Genomic DNA, 24651 nt, shown 5'->3' on the forward strand with positions numbered 1-24651 from the left:
CCCGACACCTCCGCCTGCGCAGGCCTCCTCCCAGGTCCTGTCTCTCAGACCCCGCCCCCAGGCCGCGTCTCCAAGGTCCCTTCTCTCAGGCCCCGCCCCCAGACCCCGTCTCTCTTAGGTCCCGCCCCCTCCGCCTGCGGCAGCGCAGGCCCGCCCTCAGGCCCTGTCTGCTAGGCCCCGCCCCCTCCGCCTTTTCCAGCGTGGGCCCGTCCCTAGGCCACGCCCCCAGACCGGGTCCCGCCCCTCCTCCCGCAACTGCGCCGGCCTGTCCTCTAGGCCACACCCCCAGGTCCCCGCCCCGCCCTTCCGCCTGCGCCTGCGCAGACTCTCTCCCCGAGCCCTGCCAACCATGGTGAACTTGGGTCTGTCCCGAGTGGACGACGCCGTGGCTGCCAAGCACCCGGTGAGAAGGCCGGTCTGGGACACGGGCCTCAGACCCCAGAAGCTGACCTGAGCGAGGCGGGGGTGTGGGGCATGGGGGTGCCCTCGTCAGGGAAGAGTGGCGGAGGCTGGGGGCGCTCTCTTGCTAAGGGGCTCAGGGCGTCCGGGTGGGCGTAGGGGAGGTGGGACGTGTCCAAGCGCCCAGGGTCTCACTCCTCCACAGCCAGGGTGTGCCCAGAGGAGGGACAGGAGAGGCGGTGAAGGAAGAGGGCAGGGGATCGAGCCTTCATCCCCCCTCTGCCACCCCAGGGACTCGGGGAGTATGCCGCATGCCAGTCACACGCCTTCATGAAGGGCGTTTTCACCTTCGTCACAGGTAGGCTGCGTCCAGGTGTCCTGCAGCTGGGAGAGAACGCACCCTCCTGCCCCGCCCTGGCTCCCCAGCAGGGGGCGCCAAGTCACCTGCCCGCGGGTGCTGGGGGCCTGGCAAGGTGGGCCCCGGCCGGCCCCGGCCAGCCCCGGGTACAGGCTGATGGGGACCTCGGCTCTTTGCAGGCACCGGCATGGCCTTCGGCTTGCAGATGTTCATTCAGAGGAAGTTTCCATACCCTTTGCAGTGGAGCCTCCTAGTGGCCGTGGGTGGGTACTCCAGGGCCCCTGCCTGGGCTCTTTGAGGGGTGGGTTTCTGCTAGGATTGGGGCTGTGGTTCTGCGTCCCTGACTCTGACATGGAGCCCCAGGTCTCGGCGGGAGCCCCACCTGAGCCCACCCACCACGTCTGTCAGGAAGTAGCCTGTGCCCCGTTCTCTTAGCCTGAGAAGCACAGAGGCCCCAGCCCTCTTCCATTTCCTGCTCCACAGTCGCAGGCTCTGTGGCCAGCTACGGGGTGACGAGAGTGGAGTCGGAGAAATGCAACAACCTCTGGCTCTTCCTGGAGACCGGGCAGCTCCCCAAAGACATGAGCACAGGTGAGAGAGCCTGGGGGTTAGCGAGAAGTGAATGCCAGAACTCCAGCACCCAGAGTTTTGGGCAGCCAAGCCTGGGTGCCCCATACGATAGGTTAGACAAGGTCCCTCCCTCTGGCCTGGCCTCCTCAGCATGTGACTCCCAGATGGGTTGGAGCTGGGGGTTGGTGCAGTAGACAGATCTTGAAGAGCTCCCTTTGCAGGAGAAAGAACCAAGAGGGGCTGGGGTGCCCCTGAGATTGAGAGGAGGGGTGCAGAGTGAAGGGTGTGGCAAGGCCACAGCAGCCACGTGGGCACCCAGGAGGAGTGAGGCTGAACTGAGAAGCCCTGCATTGGACCCAGGCCTGGCCCCCACTGCCTGTTGTCCTTGTTACGGAACCCAGTTTCTGCCATAATAAAATGGGCACAGGGATGCCAAGCCACGACGGATGTGGTTTGAGCTCATCTCTCTTTGCCTTTTACAGATCGGCGAAGCTAGGAGAGCTCCAGCGGGGCACAGAGGATTGGGGGCAGGAGGAGTCTGGAACACAGCCTTCATGCCCCCCGACCCCAGGCTGACCCTCCCCACACCCTAGGGTACCCCAGTCGTATCCTCTGTCTGCATGCGTGGCCAGGCCTGACAAACCCCTGCAGACGGCTGCTGCCCCAACCTGGGACCTGTCCAGGAGGTTGGAGCAGAAAGGGCTCTCCCTGGGGTGGTGGTTCTCCTCTAGGGTATCGGGACACATGGTCTGCACTGCCAGCAGAGAGGGTGCGTCCGGGGGCCACCACCTAGGGGGCACAGGGTAGAAGGGGCCTGTGCACCCTGTCATTCCCTTTCTAGCCCCTGCACCTCCGACAAATCCAAGGTGACAGCTGGTGCTAGGGGTGTGGGGTTAATAAATGGCTTATCCTTTTCTCCACCCAAGTTTCCACCTGACGAGGTGAAAAATCAGGAGGGTAAGATGATGACAGGTCACATGACACCTTTATTACCCTACAGTTGATATATGAGGATCACATGCAAGTTACATACTGAGGATGTACAGGAAAGTTCCCAACGCGGAACCCCAGAATTAGACGTTCACACCAGCCCCGTAGGCCACGTGACACCACCACAGCGCCTCTCTATGGGGGTCTGCCTCTGTAGCACTTGGCATGTAGGGGCAGAGCAAAAGGGGCTAGGCTGGCCAGAGCCTGGCTGCTGGGAGAAGAGGGACTCGTGGGCCACGCCCACCTGCCTAGCCGAAGTCACTCCCCAGAGGCAGAGCTAGCCTGTTGTAGCTGTGTCTGTGTGGAAGGAAAGCTTCTGAGTGGGCAAGTCAACCCGCAGCCCCAAGCCCCAAGAGGAAGAATAGGTGGAGACCAGACAGAACCTCCACAAGTCCATCATGGTTACAGCTGGCTTCCCCGCAGCACTGAAGGCCCACAGCATGGTCCCTGCTGCCCCAGACCCAGCTCAGCCCCCACACCTCACCTTGCCAGGCACTGGAAAGAAAGTTTATTGAGTACCTCCTGGGCCTTCAAAGTGACAGGAAGCTCAAGGTGACAGTGGCTTCAGCAAGATGCAGCTTTATTTTTCTGTTTTTTTGTGTTGTTGTTGTTTAGTTGTTTTGAGACAGAGTCTCGCTCTGTTGCCCAGGCTGGAGGGCAGTGGCGCGATCTCGGCTCACTGCAACTTCCACCTCGCCAGTTCAAGCCATTCTCCTGCCTCAGCCTCCCAAGTAGCTGGGATCACAGGCACCCACCACCACGCCCGGCTAATTTTTATTTATTTATTTATTTTGAGATGGAGTTTTGCTCTTGTTGCCCAGGCTGGAGTGCAGTGGTGCAGTCTCAGCTCACCGCAACCTCTGCCGCCCAGGTTCAAGCTATTCTCCTGCCTCAGCCTCCCGAGTAGCTGGGATTACAGGTATGCACCACCATGCCCAGCTAATTTTGTATTTTTAGTAGAGACGGGGTTTCTCCATGTTGGTCAGGCTGGTCTTGAACTCCCAACCTCAGGTGATCCACCCGCCTCAGCCTCCCAAAGTGCTGGGATTACAGGCGTGAGCCACCGCGCCTGACACTTTTCATATTTTGAGTAGAAACGGGCTTTCACTATGTTGGCCAGGCTGGTCTCAAACTCCTGACCTCATGTGATCTGCCCACCTCAGCCTCCCAAAGTGCTGGGATTATAGGCGTGAGCCGCTGGGCACCGTGCGGGGCCGAGCTTTATTTTTCTTTTGTGTAGAAGTCCAAGTGAGTTGTCCAGGGTTGACAGGGAATCAGGGACCAGGCTCCTTTCATTCTGCTCCCTGCTGTAGTGGCCTCTGTTTCCAAATCTGCCTCATGGCCCCAGGCGGCTGCACCAGCTTCGGCCATTGTGTCTTTATCTCATTTAAGAGGTAGGAGAGAGGGCAGCTTGCCTGCCACTGCTGCTGTCACTCTGTTGGCTTGAACAAAGTCGTCAGGCGCATCCAGTGCCAGGATGCTCAGAAAGGCAGAGTTGCTGTGGGCAGCCATGCGCCCACTAAAATTCAGGTGTTTTATATCTGAGGAAGAAGGACAGCAGGAAGGCTGTGCCTCAGCTAGATTCCAAGCCTGGCCCCCAAGAACAAGGGGAGGTGAGCGGACCACACCCTTAGCAGGACATCCCAGCACCCTGAGGGTAAGGCCTGGGTGGGAGGGAGAGAAGGGAGAACCTGGAATTTGCCTGGACTGGCTTTCCAAAAACAGTGACCAGAAAGGGAAAGGATCTATGTGACAACACATGGGTGAAGGCCATTGTCGGGCTGGCTTGGGTCCCTGCAAATTCCTGTCCCCCAGGACCTCTGCATGTCTCTGTATTTGAAGACAGGGGCTTTCCAGAGGTCATTAAGGTAAAATGAGGTCATTGGGGTATCCTCATAAAAAGAGGAAATTAGGACACAGACACACAGAGGGACGGCCACGTGAGGACATGCAGAAGGTGGCGTCTGCAAGCCAAGGAGAGGGGCCCCAGGAGACACCAGCCCTGCTGACCCATGATCTCAGCCCCCCAGCCTCCAGGCTGCTGTTCACACCACCCAGTCGGTGGCGCCTTTGTTGTTTTTTTTTTTTTTTTGAGATGGAGTCTTACTCTGTCATGCAGGCTGGAGTGCAGTGGCGCGATCTCAGCTCACTGCAACCTCCACCTCCTGGGTTCAAGCAATTCTCCTGCCTCGGCTTCCCAAGTAGCTGGGATTACAGGCGCCCACCACCACACTGGGCTAATTTTTGTATTTTTAGTAGAAACAGGGTTTCACCATGTTGGCCAGACTGGTCTTGAACTCCTGACCTCAGGTGACCCACCCACCTCAGCCTCCCAAAGTGCTGGGATTACAGGCGTGAGCCTCTGCACCTGGCCAGTGGCACCTTGTTATGGCCGCCTGAGCCTACTAAGGCAAGCCTGGGAAAAGGTACTCCATCTCGGGTGTACCCCATCTCGTGCGTGCCCCACAGAGTTCCAGGCTGCCTGGTGCTCCAGGCACTCCTCTCTAAGGGAAGGGTGGAGGGGGTGCAGAGATGGAGAACTTACCCGTTCTGGAGTGACACATGAACCCAAGACCCAATAATTCCCAAAGGAAAGTGGGGGTGAAGCAGGGTGGGCTCCAGGCAGCACAGAGAGGTCAGGGACAGAAGTCAGAAGAGATAAGGCGGGGATGTCCCAGGAGCTAGGTTACCCAGGGCATGGAGTTTGGACTTGGGGCTGGGGGTGCAGAGGGAGGCCCCATACGGCAGTATCAGAATAGTTTTAGGAGACTCGTCCTGCTGCTTTGTGGAGGACAGCTTGGGGCATGGGAGGGGCCAGGGAGGGAACCCAGTGCAGGTATGAGGTGCCAGTGCTGCTGACCCATCACAAACCTCCCCCTCAAAGAACACATCTGCCTGGCAGAGTTCCTAAGCCTCGAGCAGCTGCCAGGAGACTCATTTCGATTAGGACACACGTCTGGAGGCCACCCCAAGGTGGCTGGGGACAGAATGGGGCAGGAGGCCCTGCAATTCCAGGGTTGCCCAGGCACTGAGAATCCTGGCTCTCATCATAATGGGCTGAGGTTCTGGGGACAATCTGAGTGGCGGCTCTGAGCAAGCTGAGCCCAGGGAGGCTTTGAGGTACACAGGGTCCCTTGGGGGGCCTGAGAGCAGCCATGAGGAGGCACAGTGAGACAGACGTGGAGGAGCAAACCCAGGAGCTGAAGACCATCACTCAGCTCCAGGGTGAGCCCACACCACCGTGACCAGTCTCCCTTTCCCGTCTGGGGGTTCCTGGGTGCACAACTTTCTGTGGGGAAAAGAAAGAGAGATCAGATTGTTACTGTGTCTATGTAGAAAAGGAAGACATAAGAAACTCCATTTTGATCTGTACTAAGAAAAATTGTTTCTGCTTTGAGATGCTGTTAACCTGTAACTTTAGCCCCAACCCTGTGCTCACAGAAACATGTGCTGTATTGAATCAAAGTTTAATGGATTTAGGGCTGTGCAGCATGTGCCTTGTTAACAATATGTTTGCAGGCAGTATGCTTGGTAAAAGTCATCGCCGTCCTCCATTCTCGATTACCCAGGGACACAGTGCACTGCGGAAAGCCGCAGGGACCTCTGCCCGAGAAAGCCTGGGTACTGTCCAGGTTTCCCCCCACTGAGACAGCCTGAGATATGGCCTCGTGGGAAAGGAAAGATCTTACCACCCCCCAGCCCAACACCCGTAAAGGGTCTGTGCTGAGGAGGATTAGTGAAAGAGGGAGGCCTCTTTGCAGTTGAGATAAGAGGAAGGCATCTGTCTCCTGCTCATCCCTGGGTATGGAATGTCTCAGTGTAAAGCCGATCATTCCCATTCATTCTCTTCTAAGATAGGAGAAAACTGCCCTGTGGCTGGAGGCGAGACACGCTGGCAGCAATACCGCTCTGTTACTCTTTGCTACACTGAGATGTTTGTGTAACGTGAAACATAAATCTGGCCTACATGTACATCCAGGCACAGTACCTTTCCTTGAACTTATTCATGATACAGATTCCTTTGCTCACGTCTCCCTGCTGACCTTCTCCCCACCTGTTACCCTGCTATACTCCCCTTGCTAAGATAGTAAAAATAATGATCAATAAACATTGAGGGAACTCAGAGGCGGGGGCCAGTGCAGGTCCTCGCATGCTGAGTGTGCCGGTCTCCTGGGCCCACTGTTCTTTCTCTGTACTTTGTGCCTTTTTTTTTTTTTTTTATGAGATGGAGTCTCGCTCTGTCGCCCAGACTGGAGTGCAGTGGCGCAATCTCGGCTCATTGCAAGCTCCGCCTCCCGGATTCGCGCCATTCTCCTGCCTCAGCCTCCCGAGTAGCTGGGACTACAGGCACCCACCACCATGCCCGGCTGATTTTTTGTATTTTTAGTAGAGACAGGGTTTCACCATGTTATCCAGGATGGTCTCGATCTCTTGACCTCGTGATCTGCCTGCCTTGGCCTCCCAAAGTGCTGGGATTACAGGCGTGAGCCACCGCTCCCGGCCTAGGACTTATAGTTTTAATACCAGGACAATCCAGGACATGGAGGGGAAAACAGACCCCCTACTGCCCACTCCCTGACAGAGCTGGGAGAAGGGACCAAAGGGACCTGCATGGAGGGACTGAATCAGAGAGAGGGTCTTCAAGGAGACTTGTGAGCATAAGAGCAACACGGGCCCCAAAGCCAGAAGGGACAGGAAAACACCCGCGTGTTTCCATGGGCAGCAGATCTGGAAGGGACCACAGGACCCTGCCATCCCTCTCCTTTGCCTCACCCTCCCCACCTGTCCACCTCCCCGAACCTGTCCACTGAGAGCCCTTCAGACAGCTGCTGCTGGGCAGTGGAGCAATGTCTCCCAGGACAGGGCGGGAGGAGGGATCTTGGCCATGGAGGTGGCATCCCCCTGCACCCTCGGGCCTCCCTGATACGAGCCTCCCCCGAGGGATTCCAGGCCAGGCCCTTGGCGCAATCCTGGCCACTGTGTCCCCTCCACCTGCCCACAGAGCAGTGTCGGGCACTCCAGATCCAAGGGGGGAAAGAGAATACGGACCAGAACAAGGCCACGCTGGCCCTCCTGCGCAGCAACATCCGCCACGGGGCCCAGGACTGGGCTTTGGCCAAGAAGGTACACAAACGCCGCCCCTCCCCTCTGCCTGGGGAGCAGGGCAGGAGCTGAGTACACACACACTCCAAGGGCGGACACCTCCTCTCCACCCCCACCCCAATCTTTCTGATCCAGGGGGCATGTGAGGAGGGGCTCTGCTATAGGACCTGTGCCCTGGGCTCCAGTCACCCCAGCATCCGGTGGGCAGGTTCCCCACCACCCAACCCGGAGGGCTTGGCATCTGTGAGCCCACATCCTGTAGCAGGGGCCCCCTCCGGCTCTCCGGCCAGCTAGGGGACACCAGGGCCCTCCTCTGCATACCCCCCCACCACGTCGCCTCCGAACTTGGATGGCCAGGATGGGGTCCCGCGGCTCTCTCCTCCTCGTGGGAGCAGAGGTCTCGCTACTGGGCTAGCGTGGGATACAAGAGGCCCCGGGGAGAATGCCTGGAGGGGCCAGCGGCTGCGGGTGCACAAAGGGCCCGCTCTAGCTCAGCCGCCGCCGCTCCGCAGTATGACCAGTGGACCATCTCCAAGGCCTGCGGGAAAAACTTGCCTTTGCGACTGACGCACTGCCGCAGCACCATGGAGGTAACCAGGCAGGAGGGGCCTCGAGACCCAACCCTCCCCACCCCTGGCAGCACCCCCCCTCTAAATGTTGCGGAGCCGACGAGGGACGGAGCAGGTGCCCAGCCCCAGGTTCCCTGTGGGGTTGCCACGAGCCTCCACCCGCCCGCCTGCTGGCGGGCTCCGTGGCGGCCCCCTGCGCAACCACGAGTGGGCGGTGCCCTTCCCGACCCAGGTGGTGCGGGAGAAGCTGCGCAAGTACGTCTTCGACCGCGTGAAGATGCACAACCTACTGATCCACCTGGTGCGGCGGCGCGGGCAGAAGCTGGAGAGCATGCAGCTGGAGCTGGCCAGCCTGCGGAGCCAGCCCGACGCCAGCAAGGAGGAGCTGAGGCTCCTGCAGGTGGAGAGGCGGGGCTGGGTCCACTGGGGCAGGATTCACGGGAGGGGCGGAGCCACCGGGGGGCGGGACTCGCGGGAGTGGCGGGTCCTCTGGGGAGGGCTCACGGGAGGGGCGGGGCTAAGAGAGCACGACCCCCTCCAGAGAAAGCCCAGCCCCGACACCCTCCGGGCGGCCGGTCCCCACGCCCTCTCACTGCGCCTTCGGTCCGCCCCAGATCATCCGCCAGCTGGAGAACAACATCGAGAAGACAATGATCAAGATCATCACCAGCCAGAACATCCACCTGCTGTATTTGGACCTGCTGGATTATCTGAAGACAGTGAGCCCAGCGGCCCGGGAAGGGCGGGGGTCCGGGGCTGGGATCTGGGAAGGGCGGGAGCGTCCCGGGGCGGAGCCGCCCCGCACCCGCCAGGGAGAGGGAGCTCTGCCTGACCACCGGCTACGCAGGACGCCGAGGCATGTGGAAAACGTTTTTTAACCTCATTTTTGGCTATTCCAAAAAAGCATATCGTGGGGTATATCAGAATTCTTCGGACTTTCTTGCACGTATTAAATGATTTAGTACTGTTTGTATCTTGCCTGTCATTTTCTCACTGCCTGGGCCTCTGAGAGTCAGAGACAGGTCCTGCACCCTCAGAAAGTCCTTGCACCTTTGAGGGTCCGCTGGGCCTGTAAGCAGGGCTTGCTGCCGTCCCAGCCAGCCCACCCGCCCTGCTCCCTGCAGACGAGGCCAAAGGCAGCCAACAGTCCGATTGGGAGGGAAGACCCCCTTCATGGGAGGCTGAGCACCGCCCCTCGGGCTGCCACAAAGCAGAACCTGCTCCAGATGGACTGTAGATGGGGAGGGAGAGCACAGGAGGTGCTAAGAGGAGCAACCTGTGGATAGGGCGGAGAGCCAGCTGGAAACACCCTCACCCTACGACTGGGCAAAGGGGAGCTCTGGAGAGCCATGCTTCAGGAAGGTGACAGCATGGAAGTGCAGTTTAGGAGGAGAGTGCTAGATGGGGGGCTGCATCACAGCTCTTTCCTGCTGCGGTCTCAGCCCAGGTGGTTCTCAGCTCCGTCCTCTGTTTGTCCCTCTTACCTTGGCCCCTGGTCCTATTGGCTCACCTGGAAGCCCTGCCTCTCTATCCTTCCTGGACCCACCCCTCTCCCCACCCCGTCCATGCCCCTCCTTCCCCTGGGTGCTTTCTGTCCCCCTGGTAGCGCCTTCTTCTGTTTAGAACATACACACTTAAAAATCAATTATTCCCGGCCTGGGCATGGTGGCTCACGCCTGTAATCCCAGCACTTTGGGAGGCCAAGGCAGGCAGATCACTTGAGGTCAGGAGTTCTAGACCAGCCTGGCCAACATGGTGAAACCTCATCTCTACTAAAAATACAAAAATTAGCCTGGCATGGTGGTGCGTGCTTGTAATCCCAGCTACTCGGGAGGCTGAGGCACGAGAATCACTTGAACCCAGAAGGTGGAGGTTGCTGCGAGCCGAGATCACACCACTGCACTCCAGCCTGGGTGATAAAGCGAGATTCAGTCTCAGAACAAAGGAAAAAACAAATAATAATTCCCATAGTCATCCATATTTTTAAAAATGAAGATTCAACACTTGTAGTTTTGTTTTGTTTTTTGAGATGGAGTTTCACACTGTTGCCCCAGCTGGTATGCAGTGGTGAGATCTCGGCTCACTGCAACCTCCACCTCCTGGGATCAAGCGATTCTCCTGCCTCAGCCTCCCAAGTAGCTAGAATTACAGGCGCCCACTACCACGCCCGGCTACTTTTTTGTATTTTTAGTAGAGACGGGGTTTCACTCCTGACCTCATGATCCGCCTGCCTCCGGCCTCCCAGTGTTGGGATTACAGGCATGAGCCACCGTGCCTGGCCTATACTTGTAGTTACTAAAAACAAACTACTGTAGCAAAGCTATCTTGAGCACGTATGTACCTGGTTCTGGGCTAAATAATTCCTTTTACACTCTCAATTCATCCTGACGGCAACCTTCTGAATGAGCCATCATCTTACAAATGGGGACACTCAGGTTAAATAACTTTCCTAATGTCACACAGCTAAGCTAGCTAGTCAGAAGCTTCCTTGGCCTTGAATCCTGACTCTCTGACCGCAAGCCCATGTCTTGAGCCCCTCTGTTTCACTTCAAAGCAAAGCTGCCCCCAAACCTCCCTGGGTTTCAGAGTCAGCCTTTTCTGCAGAACATTTCATCACAAACTCTCTCAGTCTCTCTGGGTTGTTGGACCCTAGGCGGTGGAAGAGTCCACCAGGCCAGCACTGTCCACTCCCCGTGAAACACCTTTCATCAGCTTTGTGCCCCGCGGGGAGTGGGGGAGGTGCCCGGGGCCACAGAGCAGAACCTATCACTGTGCTCAGGGCTCTCAGTCGGGGGATGAAAGCTGGGGGCAACTGCAGCCCACTCTGTATGGGCCACAAGAGAACCCCATTCAACACAGGTGCTGGCAGGATACCCCATCGAGCTGGACAAGCTGCAGAACCTCGTGGTCAACTACTGCTCAGAGCTGTCGGATATGAAGATCATGTCCCAAGACGCCATGATGATCACAGATGAGGTCAAGGTGAGCTCAGGCCCAGGGCTGGGGGCCCTCCGGGGCCGGCTCTCTTGCGTCTTCGGATGAGGTCAAGGTGAGCTCAGAGCTCAGGGCCCAGGGCTGGGAGCCCTCCGGGGCCGGCTCTCTTGCATCTTCGGACGAGGTCAAAGTGAGCTCAGGGCCCAGGGCTGGGAGCCCTCCGGGGCTGGCTCTCTTGTGTCTTCCTGGCCAGGGTCCCTCAGGAGACCCCCATTCCCACACTGCCTACAATCCCTGGAAGGATCCAGTGGCCAGGCCGGCCAGCCTGCTCTGCTCACCCACTGGACAGAGCGGGCCCATCCAGCACAGGAGCCATGAAGCAGAGAGGGAGAGAATTGGCCAGGCCAGGGCGGGGGTCACCTATTCACCCAGTCTGTGCCAAGGTCCCTGCAAGGCTCTGAGGATACAGCAGGGACCGGGACAGGCAGACCCCATCCTCCTGAAGTGGGTGGCACTCATCTAATAGTTAATGAAGGAATGCCACACAGCCCCTGAGCCAGCTTGACAGAGAGAGGTGGGGTGGCAGATGGCTTTCCAGGAAGACAGTGCTTGAGCTGGACTGAGGGAGTAAACCCGCAAAGGTCAGGTGTGGCCAGGGTTATGGAGGAGGTACAACTTGGGCAAAGGCCCTGGGCCGGGAGGGGCGTGATACATGGAGCAGCGTGTGGCCAGGGCAGTGAAGGCTGCAGAGGCACAGGCCCCAGGAGTCCATGGAGGCGGCTGGGCTGGAGGCCCAAGGACTGACCTGGAGCCCTGGGAGGAGGTGGAGGGAAGATGTGACCAGGTCTGTGCTTCAGAAAGGGTGTGCTCAGGCTGCGGGGACTGGACGGCGCCAGGGCAGAAGCGCTGATCACCTGGGCAGGCCCGGGGTGGAGAAGGGGTGGCCGATGGAGCCGAGAACTCAAGAGGCAGCCCCACTAAGCGCTGGCAACGAGAGTGGCGAGGGTGAGAGCAGTGTCTGGGATACGTGAGCAGGGGTGGGCAGATGGCGGTTTTAGCTACCCAAGGGCACGCTGGAAGAGGCCAGGTTTTGGGGAAGAGGATGAATCTGTCTTCAGGCAGGCTGAACCCACTTCCGTGAGTTCTAGGTGGAGCTGGCCAGGAGGCAGCTGGGGGCCAGGGGCTGGAGGGCAGCAAAGCATCTGAGGTGGCACATGCTCTGAGAGGCGTGGGCAAGGAGGGCCCTGAGCTGAGGGGCCACGGACACGAAGAGGGTGCGGCCAGTGGCCGGGGATGCAGTTCTGAAGTCTAGTAAGGTGAGCGTGGCCAACTGCCCGCTGGCTTTAGTGCCATTAGGGGCCTTGTGGAGACAGCTCCCCAACCCTGTGCCCACCCATGTGTCCCCAGAGGAACATGAGGCAAAGGGAGGCGTCCTTCATCGAGGAGCACCGGGCAAGGGAGAACCAGCTCAACCAGCAGAAGAAGCTGATTGACAAGATCCACACGAAGGAGACCAGCGAGAAGTACCGCCGGGTAAGCCTCAGGCCAGGGCCTGGCTGGCTACCCGTTCCCACGACAGCTGGGTGGATACAGGCTCAGGGCCACCACTCAGGGCCCACTCCCTGCAAAGGGTGTCTCATCCCTTCCCCACCCCCACCTCCCATCAGGGCCAGATGGACTTGGACTTCCCCTCGAACCTGATGAGCATGGAGGCCCTGAAACGTAAGCGCTCAGCTCCCCACCTGCCCCCAGCCAGGGTCCCAAGGAGAGGTTAGCACTGGTTCGGGCCAACGGATCAGGTCACCCTGAGGCCAGGTGTGACATGCAGTCACCAGGGTGAAGGGAAGGACAGGTCCCTGCCTCTCCCTCCAGAGGCTGAGAGCCTGCAGCCAAATGTGGCCTCAGAGATGCTGGCCCCAGCACCCAAGGGCCCTGCACCAAGGGCCCAGTCCCCAGTGACTCTGCAGAGGATAAGCATCCTGACCCCTAAGCTGCCTCTGAGAAGCACCGCCAGGCCCACTGTGCCGCGCCACTCTGGGTCCACCTCTGCTCTGGGGCTGCCTGGGGCGTCCCTGCAGGGCTGGGCTAAGGAGGGAGCAGGTGGCGGGGGCAGGCACCTCTGAAGGACCCCTGTGTCTTGGGTGGCCTCCCCAGCAGCTGGGCAGGTACAGAGGTGGTGTCCGACAGCCTTACACAGAGCCCCTGAGCCATCCCTGCATGCTGACTGCCCCTCTCCTCTGCTCTGCCAGTGAGGAGGAAAGAGACCTCCACGGCAGAAATAGAATACCAGGCTGGCGTGACTGCTGTGGTGGAGAAGGTCAAGAGTGCCGTACAGTGCTCTCACGTCTGGGTAATGCCCCTGGCGCTCCGGGAGCATGGCAGGAGGGTGGCTGAGCCTCTCACATCTGGGTAATGCTCCCTGGCACTCCTGGAGCATGGCAGGAGGGTGGCTGAGCCTCTCACGTCTGGGTAATGCTCCCTGGCACTCCCGGAGCATGGCAGGAGGGTGGCTGAGCTGGGCTGGGGTCTGAGGCGCTCTGAAATGGACACACAAAGTGGCAACTCCTTCAGCCACCCCAAATCCTTTTATCTTAATCCCATCTTCGTATCTGCGTTTATTATTATTAGGCCTTGAGCTCCCAACCACTGCCCTGACACAAGCTTGTCTACTGTCAGACAAGTGACTCAAGTCACACAATGTCCTTCAGTGATGATCTTCTTATCTCTACATGGGGTTATCTACCCTCTCTGCCTGCCATTAGGGTCGTGTGCAATGACATCCACAAAGCGCTTCACCCCTGCTAAGTGTGGTGGCGCACACCTGTGGTCCCAGCTACTCAGGAGGCCGAGGTGGGAGGATCGCTTGAGTCTGGGAGGTTGAGGCTGCAGTGAGCTGTGATCGCACTTGTGAATGAGCGCAGAGAAAGTACACTAGCCTCTGGGAGGGGCCCAGAAGAAACCAGTTCTGTGAAGCCCCCTCTGCCCATCTTCCTGGCCCACACCTGCTTCCCTCTCCCCTGGACTGGCCAGGACATCGCTGGCCGCTTCCTCGCCCAGAGGAACACGGAGGAGAACCTGGAGCTGCAGATGGAGGAGTGTGAGGAGCGGCGGGTGCAGCTCAAGGCCCTGGTGAAGCAGCTGGAGCTGGAGAAGGCTGTGCTCAAGTTCCGCCAGAAGCCTAGCTCCATCAGGTGCCCGGGGCTTCAGGCACTGCGGGCCACCCACCGCAGTCTCATAAAGGCCCCTGGGCTGCAGCCAGGCTGGGAGCTGGGAGTGTACCCACTGCCAACAAGCCTGTGTGTCCCACAGAGGGGCCAGGGGACTCCACTTGCACACACCTGAGCTTCTAAGTCCCTGATTCTAGCACAGCACCCAACTCAGGACTGGGCTCCTGGGTGGCCCACCATAGCCCTCAGGCCTGTGCCCCTCACTGCTGTGTCCCTATTGCCTTCTGCAGCTTCAAGTCCATTGAGAAGAAGATAACAGACATGCTAAAAGAGGAAGAAGAGAGGCTCCAGCTCGCGCACAGCAACATGACCAAGGGCCAGAAGCTGCTGCTGACCATCCAGATGGGCATCGACAACCTCTACGTCCGGCTGAGGGGCATTACCTTGCCTGCGACCCAGGTACCGGGAGTGAGGCGGAGCTGCCACACACCAGGTCCCTGGGCAGGGCCAGAGGGGAGGTGAGACCCTCCTCCTCCCGGCCCACAGAGAGAAGTGGTGCTCTCCGACGCCCTCGATTTGAACAGCAAGCTGGCGTACTGCGAGGGGAAGCTCACGTACCTGGCTGACAGAGTGCAGATGGTGTCCAGGACCGAGGAGGTAGCCCCGGGCTGGGAGGAACCTGCACAGCCCATGTCCCCTCAAAGCTGACAGGCCCCCCCGTTCAGAGTGTCTGCGCGGCTGAAGGGGGCTTTGCCCTGCAGGGCGACACAAAGGTGAGGGACGCCCTGGAGTCCTCCACTCTGAAGGAGAAGTACAACACCAGGATCAGCTTTGAGGACCGGGAGGAGGATATGATCGGTACAGGCCCCGGAACTGGGGCCCGGGCTGCAGGCGGGTGGCTGGAGCAGAGGTCGGGGTGGCGCCGGCTCCCGTCCCACCGGGACATCCTGGAGGGACAGCGGGGCTACAGGGTACATCAGTTGTACCTGCAGGACTTTAATTGATGGAGGTGACTTAGTGATGCCATGGGGAGGCTAAAGCCACTGAAATACCTTGTTAATTTCTCCGAAAGGAAGAGGCATGCCATGCCAGACAGGCCCAGAGGAGAGGCACCAGGGCTGGAGCAGGGAGGAGCGCGGGGAAGGCCTGGGCCGGAGCTTCCACTGGGGTTTCTGCGGGAAAGGCTAGGCAGGGCAGCGTGAGCCGCTGAGGATGGGCTGGGCTGGGCTGAGTCCTCCCGGCACGCTGGGGCTGTCCCTGGGGCAAGGCACCTGGCCCGGGTCGGTGGAGGGAGAGGGTGAGAGGCGGGTCGGGCGGCTGCGCCTAGGTGGGCTAGTCCCCTGTGCGAGCCGCCGCCTCCGCCCGCAGACACCTTCCAGTTCGCCGACGTGGACCACAGCTACGTCCCTTCGCGCGCCGAGATCAAGAGGCAGGCGCAGCGGCTGATCGAGGGGAAGCTCAAGGCGGCCAAGAAAAAGAAGAAGTAGCCCCGCCGCCCCGCTCCCTGCTTTGTTACACAAATAAACATTTTTCGAGGACTGCTGCGGACGCTGGGGCGACCGGGGTCTCGGAACGGAGCACGGGGCACGCAGGATCGGGGGAGGTTCTGCCTAAGGAGGCAGCCCGGGCCGGGAAAAGCGCGCCAGAACCGCCTGCGCATGCGCCCACGGCGCGCGCCGCGCCCCACGGCCCTCGCGGCGCCCCGTAGCCGCGCGCCCCTCGCGTCCCGCCGAGCCGGCGCCAAGATGGCGGCGGTGACGCCTGGAGAGCGGCCGCGCCAGAGGCCGCGGGGGCCGAAGCGGAGCAGCCGCGGCTGAGGTTCCCGAGTCGCCGCTCGAGGCTGCGCTCCGCCGCCGGGACCCCGGCCTCTGGCCGCGCCGGCTCCGGCCTCCGGGGGGGCCCGGGCCGCCGGGACATGGTGCGAGTCGCACCCCTTCCCCGCCGCCGCTGAGCTCGCCGGCCGCGCCCGGGCTGGGACGTCCGAGCGGGAAGATGTTTTCCGCCCTGAAGAAGCTGGTGGGGTCGGACCAGGCCCCGGGCCGGGACAAGAACATCCCCGCCGGGCTGCAGTCCATGAACCAGGCGTTGCAGAGGCGCTTCGCCAAGGGGGTGCAGTACAACAGTGAGTGCGGCGGGCCGGGGGGACGCGGGAGCGCCGCGCGGGTCTCCGAGCCCAGGCCCTGCCTGGGGCGCCGCGCGGTGGTGGGTGTCGGTCTCGCCTGCTTGCCCGTTGTGGCGTGCGCTGGGCCCGCCGGGCTCTCCGGGAGCGGGGGCGCGGGCCAGGGGATGCGAGGAGAGGCCGGGCCAGGGCCGGGTCCTCGCGGCCCCGGAGCCGCGGGGTCGTTTCCCAGCCGCGCTTGCCTGACGCGTGTCGCTCCCACCGCGCTGTGCAGGGGAGCGGGTCGGCGGCGCCGGGGTTGGCCCGGCTGCCCGGCCCGGGGGTGATTACATAACGCCAAGCAGGGCCCGCCGGCCCGGGGCGCTGCGCCCCCGACGCTCCACGGTGGCCAGCCCTGGGCACCACTCACCTGCAGGAGGTGCGGGGAACCCAGCCGGCCTTGGCGCTTTCAGCGGGATTTTTCTTTGTTGACTTCTTACTGAGTTTGAAGACAGAATATTAGCTACGCCACACATTCTCGCCTTTTTAAAGAAGCGTTTGTAAGAGACGTATCTAGAAAAGGTCCAGAAGGCACGGGCTGACTTGCGACTGTAGGAGACATCCCATTTCTCGTAGGACGGAGGGGTCATTTACGGACTCCTGAGTGCCTGGGACGCTCCATTCCTTTGTTATAAATTATGTAAATTGTCCTCGACCTCTTATGAGTTTTTCCATTTTGCGGGCTCTTTCCCAGTAGTTTTTGAAGGCTTTTATGTGGTTCCCTGTTTTGACATTGCTTCCCTCTTAGCCATTTCCGTATGTTTCTATGAGATTTTAGGACGCTACGCCTATCCAGTTTTTTGGTCACTTTAAGGGGAGCTTTAGATTCTCCATGATATTTCGATGGTAATGTAGGATTTTAAGAACTAATGATCAGAAACTTGCAGGTTTAAAAGCAAGTTCATGAATTCGCCTGCCGTGTGCATGGAGAGAGGCCATAGTTCCTGGGGCTGGAGCTAGTCCAGGAGGACAGTGAAGATTTCGCCTTCCTTAGTCCCCCGGCCTGTGAGCAAGAGGAAGCTGCAGACCACTCGGGCCGCCCTCACCCTGACACCTTCAGCAGTAAGCAAGATAAAACAACTTCTTAAAAATAGGTCTGAGCATCTAGGTATGAAATTTGGTGTCCTGGCCGGGCACGGTGGCTTATGCCTGTAATCCCAGCACTTTGGGAGGCCGAGGTGGGCAGATCACGAGGTCAGGAGTTCGAGACCAGCCTGGCCAACATAGTGAAACACCGTCTCTACTAAAAGTACAAAAAGAAAATTAAAAAAAAAAAGAAACTTGATGTCCGAACCAAGGGCCGTATTGGCCTTTCTTATACTGTGGAACATACGAAGACAAAGGAGATTTTGATGAAGTTCAAATTGGAATCAGAGTGCTCATCAGAAAGAAAGCGCAGCTAACACGTTTAGGAACAGAAATGGATTATGTTGAAGACAAATTATCCATTGCGTTTGCGTTCAGTAACCCAAGCATCAAAGGAACTTGTGGCTGGGGAGAAGGCTTGATTATTTGAAATCTCAGGACTCCTCTGGCCAGGAGCTCCCAGACTCCTGTGGAAGCCTGGGGGCTCGCTGAAGAAGTCACGTGGCTGGAACGTACTTAATGCATGGCTGTCTGGTAAGGAAAATAAAGTGGTGCGTTTTGAATAAAAATAAAAGCTCATTTTAAATGTGTTATACATAGATGGCATGCGGAGAAAAGAATATTGAGTCAAAATACTGAGTTTACGCAAGTTTTTAGACTGTGCATTTGGATCCTTTATTTAATTTTGTTGCTTACAGTATTGGCTAAGCTCAGTATTAGTCCCTGGGAAATCAGGCCTGGACCTGGAAACTGTTCACCTTCTGAAAACGCTCCCGAGGGTCCTGGGTGAGGTCCACCTCATGCACCAGGGCCACCCCTGTGTGGTCCAGGGTGAGTGTGACTAAAAAGGGCAATGGGGTCCTTCCAGAGGAAAAAAGCCAGTCTCCAGTACTCGGAGAACAGGTTATGATCTCCTAGAACTGAATGAAAGGTGGTGAGACAGAGAGAAATTTGGATTTGTACCTAAATTACATTTTAGAAAGATGTTGTCTTTATAGTTGAATAACATGCAATTTTAAAACTTTTGTGTTTCTGTGTTAGAATAGAAAGTTCCTAGTATTTCTTTTCTTTTTTTTTTTGAGACAGTTTTGCGTTTCGCTCTGTCGCCCAGGCTGGAGTGCAGTGGCGTGATCTCGGCTCACTGCAAGCTCCTCCTCCTGGGTTCACACCATTCTCCTGCTTCAGCCTCCCGAGTAGCCGGGACTACAGGCACCCACCACCATGCCCGGCTAATATTTTGTATTTTTAGTAGAGACGGGGCCCGAATGGTCTCGATCTCCTTACCTCGTGATCCGCCCGCCTTGGCCTCCCAAAGTGCTGGGATTACAGGCATGAGCCACCACGCCCAGCTTTCCAGTATTTATTTTCTCAAATATTTTACAGAGCGTAACAGACCAGCAATGTTATGAAGACAGAGTCGAGGGTTTATGGGAGTGAGAGATTCTGGGAACTGCTGCGGGTTTCCAGGAGTCTGGGCTCTCCTCCTGGGCCCTGCATTTGCTCGGAGTCACTAGTGGTCCCGGCAGAGTCGCAGGACACCCATTGGTTTTAGAATAAAAACTCGAATGAGACATTGGACCATAGTTGATGAAAAAGTCAAACTCTGTCAAATTTTTGAAGAGATTTATTTTTGAGCTGAATATGAGTGACCATGGCCTGTGACACAGCCCTCAGGTGACCCTGAGGACACGTGCCCAAGGTGGAGGGCACAGCTTGGTTTTATACATTTTAGACATGAGACAGTAATCAAATACATTTAAGATATACGTTGATTTGGTCCACAAAGGCGGGACAACTTGAAGTGGGGGCTTCCAGGTCAGAGGTAATTTAAAAAAATTGTTTTTTTGTTTTTTTGTTTTTTGCCGGGCACGGTGGCTCAAACTCCTGACCTTGTGATCTGCCCACCTCAGCCTCCCAAAGTGCTGGGATTATAGGCGTGAGCCACCAGGCCTGGCCCATGGATACTAGTTTTTAACTCAGGAGTAGACTTGTGAAAGTTCAGGTTTCCAACAAAGATTGAAAGACGTTCCAGCCTGGCCAACATGGTGAAACCCCATCTCTACTAAAAATACAAAAATTAGCCGGATAGTGGTGGTACACGCCTGTAATCCCAGCTACTCGGGAGGCTGAGGCAGGAGAATCACTTGAGCCTGGGAGGTGAAGGTTGCGGTGAGCCGAGATCACGCCGCTGCAGTCCAACCTGGGCGAGAGAGTGAGACCCTGTCAAAAAAAAAAAAAAAAAAAGGCACAGTTTGTTCTGTGCTTCTCACTTTCCGCTTTCTGTTTCTTGGCTTCAGAAGCTGCTGTTTGGTCATTTCCTTCATTTTCCAGGTGCTTCTTTGACAGACCCTTCCTTCTCCTCTTCGTCATCTTCATCACTTCATCCTCTTCATCATCGTCACCCTCGTCCTTGTCCTCATCATCCTCTTCATTCTCAGCCATCCTCTTGGATTTCACAGGAACAGCTTTTGTAGAAGCTTTCTTTCCTTTGGCTGGTACTGTTTCCATAGCTGCTGCTTCAGAGCCATCTTCCTTCAGCATCATCCTCATCATCCTCATCCTCATCCCCTGACGCTGCTGCCTTCATCACCGCTGGTTCAGAGTCATCCTCCTCCTCATCGCTGTCTTCCTTCTTGGCGTTCTTGCTGTTCTTTGCCCCCTTGGCTGGGGTGCCCCCTTTCGAGGAGCTGCTGCCAATGCTTTGCCTGGTATGGCTCCCTTCTTGGCAGGTGTGGCGACTGCTTTGCCTGGAGTGACAGTTGCTTTCTTGGTGGGTGTGGCACCTGCAGCCTTTTTTGTTGGGGAAACTGCCACCTTCTTGGCTGGGATTGCAGCAGCCTTCTTGCCTTTTTCCTGAGATGTGACAGCCTCTTCTCCACAGCTGTCATCTTCTTCATCTTCTGACATTTCCTCATATTCACTTCCCCCTTCTGCCTCCTTTGGGGGAGCAGCCATTTTCTTGGGGTCACCTTGGTTTTTACCTGCCTCGACACCAAGTAGTCCAAAGCTGCTGAGGATGGGAAATCTTTGCAGGGTGCAGAGTGGGAGAGGAGCAAGGTGTGGCTGACACCAGCTGCAGCACAGGCTGTCAGGGTGGGGAGGCGGCTGGGCCCTTGTAGTGGGTCCAGTAGGAGATGCTGCTGGCACCGTGAGAGGGCCTGGTTAGGAGTTAAACCTTCATGCATCTGAGATAAATCATAAGCTCTTCTTGGTATGAAAATGTAAGAAAATTATTCCATATTTTGCAGGAAAGCTGCAGGAATGTGAAGGAGTTAAATTGAATCAGAGTGAGAAAGGCTCAGGGCCTCAAATAGAGCTCTGTGTTTTCTGCATTGTGTCTTCTAAAAGAAGCTTAGAACAGAGGTCGTGTTCACATCCCGTTTAGTAGAAGAGCAGGTTTACCATGAGGTTAAGTACAGGTAGGTACAGGGCTTCTTAGCGTTTCTTGGATGAATCCTAAAGGTTTTCCAGGAGAATCACTGAGTCAGCTTATTGCAGCCAACATTTAAGATTCTGAAATTAAGCAGAAAAAAAGAAAACCCAAGATCAAGGGACCAGCAGGAGAAAAAAAAAGATTCTGAAATTGATTTTATTTATTTATTTTTTTTGATATAGGGTCTTGCTCTTTCGCCTGAACTGGAGTGCAGTGGTGCAATCTTGACTCACTGCAGCCTTCACCTCCCTGGCTCGAGCAATCCTCCCACCTCAGCCTCCCGAGTAGCTGGGACTACAGGTGCACGCCACCATGCCTGGCTGAGTTTTGTAATTTTTGTAGAGACAGTGTTTCACCATGTTGCCCAGGCTGGTCTCAAACTCCTGGGCCCAAGCAATCCACCTGCCTTGGCCTCCCAAAGTGCTGGAATTACATACAGGAGAGAGCCACTGCGACCAGCCTAACTTTTTAACTTAAAAGTAGAGGTTAAGTTGGGCATGGTGCCTCACTCCTGTAATCCCAGCACTTTGGGAAGCCGAGGTGGGTGGATCGCTTGAGGTCAGGAGTTTGAGACCAGCCTGGCCAACATGGCAAAACCCTGTCTCTACTAAAAATAACAAAAATTAGCTGGGTGTGGTGGGCACACGCCTGTAATCCCAGCTACTCAGGAGGCGGAGGCAGGAGAATTGCTTGAGCCTGGGAGGTGGAGGTTGCAGTGGGTCGAGATCGCGCCATTGCACTCCAGCCTGGGTGACAGAGTGAGACTCCGTCTCAAAAAAAAAAAAAAAAAAAAAGGGTTAATTTTTAAAAATAATTAAGTCAGATTATTTTACTTATTTCTGATGTTACAGGATTTCTTGTAATTAGCTTTTTTAAAAAAGAGTTTGTGGCCATATAGTAGGTGTGTATGTGGGTAATTAGCTTTTAAAAGGAGTAAATTTCATTTCAAGGGAGAGAAAATAAGACTCTTCGTTCTCAAAATCTGAAGATAATAGAAAACAAATGTATGTTAAAATTGATAAAGATGTAAAAGGAAGCAACCTTAAGACTAGTGAAGACTGTATGCCCATGATATGTGCAATTATTATGTCAATTATAAATAAAACAATACAAAAAGCCATGAGTAGACAATTTGTGTTTGAAAAAGAAACAGAATGAAAACCTCTAGAAATGAAAAACCTAGTCATTAACAGTTAAATCAGTCCGCCCACAGGAGAAGCAGCACTAACTCAGCTGAAGAGAGGAGCAGTGTCAGGAAGGGATGTGCGGCCCAGGGAGGAGGCGATGCCAGCCGATGGCCAGTACAAGTTCCAGAAGGAGAAGAGAGCAGGAAAGGAGAAAGGGAAGACTGAGGACTTTCCAGAGTTCATGAAATACAGGAAACTCCAAGAAGTCCAGAGTTTAAAAACATCCACAGCTAGATACATCATTGGAAATTTTCAAAACATTAAAAAGTAAACATCTTAGATGCAACCAGAACAAAAAGACTTCCCTGAGAGGAACGTGGTGAACTGGTGACCAGCTCACAGCAAACCTGTGACTGTGGGGAGGCCGACGTGGGCTGAGGGGAGGCCGACGTGGGCTGAGGGGAGGCCGACGTGGGCTGAGGGGAGGCCGATGTGGGCTGAGGGGAGGCCGATGTGGGCTGAGGTCTCTCTGATGAGCACTTGAGAGCCATGTGACTGGCTCCACTTCAGCCAAAGCTTCAGGCTCACTGTGCAAAGGCTCTTGTAGAAATAAATACTGAAGGTTATTCTTCAGAGAGGTGGAGTTGAGCCCGAAACACAGGAGTGCGATTCAAAAAGCAAAGGGGGCCGGGTGCTGGCTCAGACTTCTAATCCCAGCACTTTGTGAGGCTGAGGCAGGTGGATCACTTGAGGTCAGGAGTTTGAGTCCAGCCTGGCCAACATGGTGAAACCCTGTCTCTACTGAAAATACAAAAATTAGCCGGGCGTGAGGGCAGGCGCCTGTAATCCTAGCTACTCAGGAGGCTGATGCACAAGAATCGTGTGAACCTGGGAGGCAAAAGTTGGAATCAGCTGAGATCGTGCCACTGCACTCCAGCCTGGGCAACAGAGCAAGACTCCATCTCAAAAAAAAAAAAAAAAAAAAAGTCCAGGCACGGTGGCTCACGCCTGTAATCCCAGCACTTTGGGAGACCGAGGCGGGCAGATCACGAGGTCAGGAGATCGAGACCATCCTGGCTAACGCGGTGAAGCCCCGTCTCTACTAAAAATACAAAAATTAGCAGGGCATGGTGGCGGGCGCCTGTAGTCCCAGCTACTCGGGAGGCTGGGGCAGGAGATTGGTGTGAACGTGGGAGGCAGAGCTTGTAGTGAGCCGAGATCACACCACTGCACTCCAGCCTGGGCGACAAAGCCAGACTCTGTCTCAAAGAAAAAAAAAAAAGCGAAGGTAAGCAAAGAAACTGGTAAATATGTGGTGAAAATGAAATAAGCATTGGTGGGTCAGGCACAGTGGCTCACATCTGTAATCCCAACACTTTGGGAGGCCAAGGTGAGTGGATCACAAGGTTAGGAGTTCAAGACCAGCTTGGCCAACATAGTGAGACCCCCGTCTCTACTAAAAAAATACAAAAATTAGCCGGGTGTTGTGGTGCGTACTTGTAGTCTCAGCTACTTGAGAGGCCAAGACAGGAGAATCGCTTGAACCCGGGAGGTGGAGGTTGCAGTGAGCCGAGATTGCATCACTGCACTCCAACTTGGGCAACAGAGTGAGACTTCATCAAAAAAAAAGAAAGAAATAAGCGTTGGTTATGTTAATCAGTGGTGATCATGATTTATATAGGGTATATAAAAGAAACTACCAGAAGTAACACAGCCCAGGGTGAAGCTGGATAGTCAAGGCGTTCAGATCTCTATATTATTATTAAGAAGAAAGGAAAGAGATGTGTTAACTTCAGACTTCACTGCAGCAGATGTGAGTGTTGAAAATTTAAGGGTTACCATTCGAAGTGTAGAAACAGGTTGCAAATCTTCCAAATAAATACCAGGTAGAATACTTTCTGAAAACCACCTTGTCCAGCTTTAATCAAAGGCATAGAAGGCTGGGGGAGGGGCGAGGGAACCAGAGCTGGAACTAAAAATCATAAAATAACATGGCAGCAGCAGTTGTCAGTAAACAGAACTCACCAGCTCGAAAGAATGTGAGATTCGAGGGATTTTTTTTTTCTTTAATTTGGCTATGTGGTGTATAAGAGACACATCCAAAACATAATGGTGTCGAAAGGTTGAAAGTTAGGAGTTGGAAACAAGACACTAGGTAAACATTAACGATAAAAAAGCCGCTCTAGCTGTAGTCCTAGTGCCACAGCTACGGTGATGCCATATGCAGAATATACTTCAAGATGAAAGAGAACGGGTAGAAATGTGAAGGGTTACCGCAGGCTCAGAGAAAGTCTCTGGACCTTAAGGCTCAAGGAACATTGATTAAAGTGGACCATCCTCACTGGTGCCGTGGCTTATACCTGTAATCCCAGCACTTTGGGAGGCCGAGGCAGGAGGATTGCTTGAGCCCAGGATGTGGAGACCATCTTGGGCAAAAAGCAAGAACCCGTCTCTAAGAAAAAAATAGTAAAAAAAAAACTAGGCCTGGGGTGGTGGCTCACATCTGTAATCCTAGCACTCTGGGAGGCCAAGGTGGGCGGATTGCCTGAGCTTAGGAGTTCGAGACCAGCCCGGGCAAAATGGTGAACCCCCATCTCTACTAAAATACAGAAAATTAGGCATGGCAGCATGCGCCTATAGTCCCAGCTACTTGGGAGGCTGAGACAGGAGAATCACTTGGATCCAGTAGGTGGAGGTTGCAGTGAGCCGAGATCACACCACTGCACTCCAGCCTGTGCGACAGAGTGAGACTCCGTC

The 24651-nt window shown here is 56.0% G+C and overlaps 3 protein-coding genes and 1 pseudogene across 3 annotated transcripts in view; all 4 read left to right on the forward strand.

Annotated features, from left to right (window-relative positions):
- The first annotated feature begins 311 nt into the window (after positions 1-311).
- Positions 312-2247, forward strand: TMEM141 (transmembrane protein 141). Its single transcript, XM_032165710.2, has 5 exons — positions 312-403; positions 691-757; positions 937-1020; positions 1241-1348; positions 1810-2247. Exons 1-5 carry the CDS (start codon positions 350-352, stop codon positions 1821-1823), a joined length of 327 nt encoding a protein of 108 aa, XP_032021601.1. The 5' UTR covers positions 312-349; the 3' UTR covers positions 1824-2247.
- Positions 2248-3755: 1508 nt separating this feature from the next.
- Positions 3756-15628, forward strand: CCDC183 (coiled-coil domain containing 183). The gene is made up of 14 exons (XM_032165700.2): positions 3756-5542; positions 7320-7441; positions 7933-8010; positions 8222-8389; positions 8604-8708; positions 10849-10971; positions 12331-12456; positions 12591-12645; positions 13173-13273; positions 13954-14114; positions 14381-14549; positions 14637-14747; positions 14852-14948; positions 15459-15628. Exons 1-14 carry the CDS (start codon positions 5473-5475, stop codon positions 15575-15577), a joined length of 1605 nt encoding a protein of 534 aa, XP_032021591.1. The 5' UTR covers positions 3756-5472; the 3' UTR covers positions 15578-15628.
- Positions 15629-15763: 135 nt separating this feature from the next.
- Positions 15764-24651, forward strand: part of RABL6 (RAB, member RAS oncogene family like 6) — a 28945-nt gene continuing 20057 nt past the window's right edge. The window contains exon 1 of the mRNA XM_032165690.2: positions 15764-16212. Coding sequence (XP_032021581.1) covers positions 16083-16212 — 130 coding nt within the window. The 5' untranslated portion in view covers positions 15764-16082. The remainder of the gene's footprint in view (positions 16213-24651) is intronic.
- LOC116474256 (iron-sulfur cluster assembly 1 homolog, mitochondrial-like) overlaps positions 17081-24651 on the forward strand; it is a 10817-nt pseudogene continuing 3246 nt past the window's right edge.

The sequence above is a fragment of the Hylobates moloch genome, unplaced genomic scaffold (genome assembly GCF_009828535.3).
Source record: "Hylobates moloch isolate HMO894 unplaced genomic scaffold, HMol_V3 SCAFFOLD_10, whole genome shotgun sequence".
Taxonomy (NCBI): domain Eukaryota; kingdom Metazoa; phylum Chordata; class Mammalia; order Primates; family Hylobatidae; genus Hylobates; species Hylobates moloch.

Coding starts and splice junctions, on each gene's coding strand:
- TMEM141 (XM_032165710.2), top strand. CDS start 350: ATGGTGAACTTGGGTCTGTCCCGAGTGGACGACGCCGTGGCTGCCAAG. Junction 404..690: donor CCGTGGCTGCCAAGCACCCG/GTGAGAAGGCCG, acceptor CTGCCACCCCAG/GGACTCGGGGAGTATGCCGC. Junction 1,021..1,240: donor GAGCCTCCTAGTGGCCGTGG/GTGGGTACTCCA, acceptor CCTGCTCCACAG/TCGCAGGCTCTGTGGCCAGC.
- CCDC183 (XM_032165700.2), top strand. CDS start 5,473: ATGAGGAGGCACAGTGAGACAGACGTGGAGGAGCAAACCCAGGAGCTG. Junction 12,646..13,172: donor GAGCATGGAGGCCCTGAAAC/GTAAGCGCTCAG, acceptor CTGCTCTGCCAG/TGAGGAGGAAAGAGACCTCC. Junction 14,550..14,636: donor TTACCTTGCCTGCGACCCAG/GTACCGGGAGTG, acceptor CCCGGCCCACAG/AGAGAAGTGGTGCTCTCCGA.